Source organism: Austrofundulus limnaeus, unplaced genomic scaffold (assembly GCF_001266775.1).
Source record: "Austrofundulus limnaeus strain Quisiro unplaced genomic scaffold, Austrofundulus_limnaeus-1.0 Scaffold166, whole genome shotgun sequence".
Lineage (NCBI taxonomy): Eukaryota > Metazoa > Chordata > Actinopteri > Cyprinodontiformes > Rivulidae > Austrofundulus > Austrofundulus limnaeus.
In genome coordinates, this window is record NW_013952568.1 from 402,916 (window position 1) to 406,088 (window position 3,173).

At 38.3% G+C, this 3,173-nt stretch overlaps 1 protein-coding gene across 1 annotated transcript in view; it reads left to right on the plus strand.

Annotated features, from left to right (window-relative positions):
* The window catches only part of LOC106523799 (rab5 GDP/GTP exchange factor), a 5,338-nt gene extending 2,684 nt beyond the window's left edge, over positions 1-2,654 (plus strand). Inside the window, exons 8-9 of the mRNA XM_014017353.1 lie at positions 1,263-1,519; positions 1,617-2,654. Of these exons, the coding sequence (XP_013872807.1) occupies positions 1,263-1,519; positions 1,617-1,949 (590 nt within the window). The 3' untranslated portion in view covers positions 1,950-2,654. The remainder of the gene's footprint in view (positions 1-1,262; positions 1,520-1,616) is intronic.
* The last annotated feature ends 519 nt before the right edge of the window (positions 2,655-3,173 follow it).

The following is a 3,173-nucleotide window of genomic DNA, read 5'->3' on the forward strand; positions in this document are numbered from 1 at the left end:
TGTTACATCCACCACAACAAAGTAGCATAAAAAACAATAATAAAATTTACTTAACACTTCTAAAAATCAATACCTACATCATCAGAAAGGGTTTTCATTGAGAACAGGTACAGGCGCTTACAGACAAAATTTCAAATCTGTTTATTAAAATCTTAAACTCCCCAAGTGTGACCAAATTGGAAAGCTTTAGGTCCTGCTGAAGCTTGTTCCAGGTGTAGGGGCCAGAAAATGAGAAAGCTTTTTTGCCAAGCTCAGTGAAGGAACACTGAACGTAATAAAGTCCTGAGAAGGAAGGCTGTGGTGGTGGTTTTTGCATGAAAAATAATAACATGTTAAGTATGATGGAACCAGTTGAAGGATGGATTTATAAATGAAAGTGTACCAGTGTAAGAATCTGTGAGTATGTAGAGAGGGCCATTTAACTAAAGAATATAAGGTACAATGGTGAGTGAGGGCTTTGCTACCTGTGRTAAATCTAAGTGCTCCATGATAGACAGCGTCCAGCAGACGTAATGAGCTGGCTTTCATATACACTATATTTCCATAATCTAAAATATTCATAAAAGTGGCAGAAACAAGATCTTTTCTAGCATTTTTTGAGGAACAACTCGTTTCGAAAAAAGAAGCCTAGTTTTAACTTAACTTTTTATAAGCAGGCTTTCAATGTGAGGCTTAAAGGTTAAGTTTTCATCCAAGGTGATGCCAAGATATTTATAAGATGTTACAAAGTCTATGGGCACACTCTGTCTGGTAGTAATAGAAGGAAGAAACGCAGGCACCTTCTTCTTGTTAGAAAATAGCATGATCTTAGTCTTACTTGCATTCAATAACAGTCTAAGTTGTAATAGTTGAGACTGAAAACTGTCGAAAGAGGACTGCAAGTGCTCAAAAACAAGGGCAACTGATTTTGCACGACAATAAATTACTGAATCATCAGCATAAAAATGCACAGCTGCATTTGTAAGACCATGGCCCAAATCGTTAATGATGGTAAACAGTATAGGTCCTAAAATGGACCCTTGTGGAACCCCTCTAGAAATCTCCATAAAACTTGAGGTTTGACAGCCATATTGAACACACTGTTTACAACCAGTCAGCTAATTTAGAAACCAACCCATGGCCTGTTTAGTAAACCCTGTGTCCACATGTATTTCCCAAAACATTGAACTAATACATTAAGAGCTAGGGAAGAATTTCTCACACTTGTTGAAAACATCTTAAAATTATCTAAAATGTTTTTTTGTGTGTGTTTTTATAAACAGCCATAATAGAAATGGATGCCAAACGTGCGCCTCAGGATAAGCTTGCTTGTGTGTCCAAATGCAGTCAGCACATCTTTGAAGCTCTCTCAGTCCTCAACGATGAGCCTGCTAATGCCGATGCCTTCCTGTCAAGCCTGGTTTATGTGGTGCTGAAGGCCAATCCACCTCGTCTTCACTCCAACATGCAGTACATGATTCGTTTTGGGCTGCCCCACAGTCTGATGGCTGGAGAGAGCGGCTACTACTTCACAAACTTAGTGAGTTGTGATTACGAAGCGTCTCCCATTCATCAGACTTCGCAGAGTTGTGAGAATGTAAGTAACTCATTCCTGTGACTTTGCTCCCTTCCTGCAGTCTTGTGCTGTGGCCTTTATTGACAAGCTTAACGGACCAGCACTGAGCCTCAGTCCAGAAGAGTTTGAGGGCTACATGCGAGGCCAACGCGCTCCTGCTGCGCTGACCAAGAGGCAGCAGGTGGTCGGTGAAACCCAGCACCTGTTGGAGGAACTGCAAGGCAGGCAAGAGAAGCTGCACCAAGGAGTGGACGCTCTCAACGTCGAGTTACAAAAGTGGGTTCAAGCAGTTAATTCACAGCTGGACGAAGCAACAACCCAGTTCGATGAAGTGCAGAAAGACATAACGGCACAAAGTGAGGAGCCGTCATTAGCTCAGGATGAATCCCAGTGAGGGGATGATGGTCTGATGGTCAACATGTAGGTCCAAATGATACAGACTGTTAGCTTTGTTATCAGAATCTGCTAATGTGGTACTTAATGCTGATGGTTAACTTATGTAGGCTGCAGGAAAAATAAGATTTGTGTTCCAGTGACATTTTTGCACAAGTTTCAGCCCCAGACAAAATGTGATTAAAATTCCAAATGAGGATTTAGGAAAACCTCCTGAGGAAAACATTTTTTGAAGGTCATATGAAGTATTTTAAAAATCTTTTATTTAAAATATTTTTCCACTTCTTGTGTACTTCGAATCAAAGGCTATTAACACATTCCAGTTTATTAACAGTCGTGATTAAATTAATTAATGTTAAGCACTCAGGGAACCCGGCACTTTGCCATATCTCTAACACTTTGAAGGTGTTATATTTTTCCTAATGGTATTAACCATCGTGCCAATATGGGGACTGCTGTGAAATTTAAAAAAAAGGTGAAAATGTATTGTAGCCATTTTTAACCACTACAGGTTCTGGGGTGGGGGTGTGGATATGAAAAACGTGTTTTACCTTAAAAGTGTTAGTGCAATACAATTTGTAAAACGTTTTCATCAGCGAGTATAATAAAATGTTTACTACATTAAAAGGTTAATGAAGAAAATTAAACTTATATTTTATTCAATGATTGTACCTAATAATATAATAAAGCTGACTTATAATTTAAATTGATGTGTTTTTTTTAACCTGGTCTTAATTTTTTAAAGAGACTACACAAACCTCTTTGTGAATTTCTGTTATAAAAAAAGCTATTTTAGTGATTTTATTTGAGCAAATAGCTTGTAAGGTTACTGACATGCTTGCTGTTTCTGATTGCGTAATGGAAAAGAGAAGTTTAATAGGTCAGAAACACAAAAGTGCTAATTTTTAACTCTTGTTAGTGAAACTTCAGTAAATCTATAAGCTGAAATGCTTCTGTACAGATGTAACATTACACCTAAGTTACTACACAAAAAATCTTATTTTTAAATGAATCAGGAGCTATTAAAGCTCTCCATGATAAAACACGTGGTGGTTATAGTTGAAACAGGAAACAGACAGGATTCCATGCAACCTTCAGGTGAAAATGAAGACCCCAGACCCAAACCAGTGGTTATTCCGTATGTTGCGGGTGTTTCGGAGAAACTGAGACGTTTATTTTCTAAACATCATGTCCCAGTGGCTTTTAAACCCCAAAACATTACGGC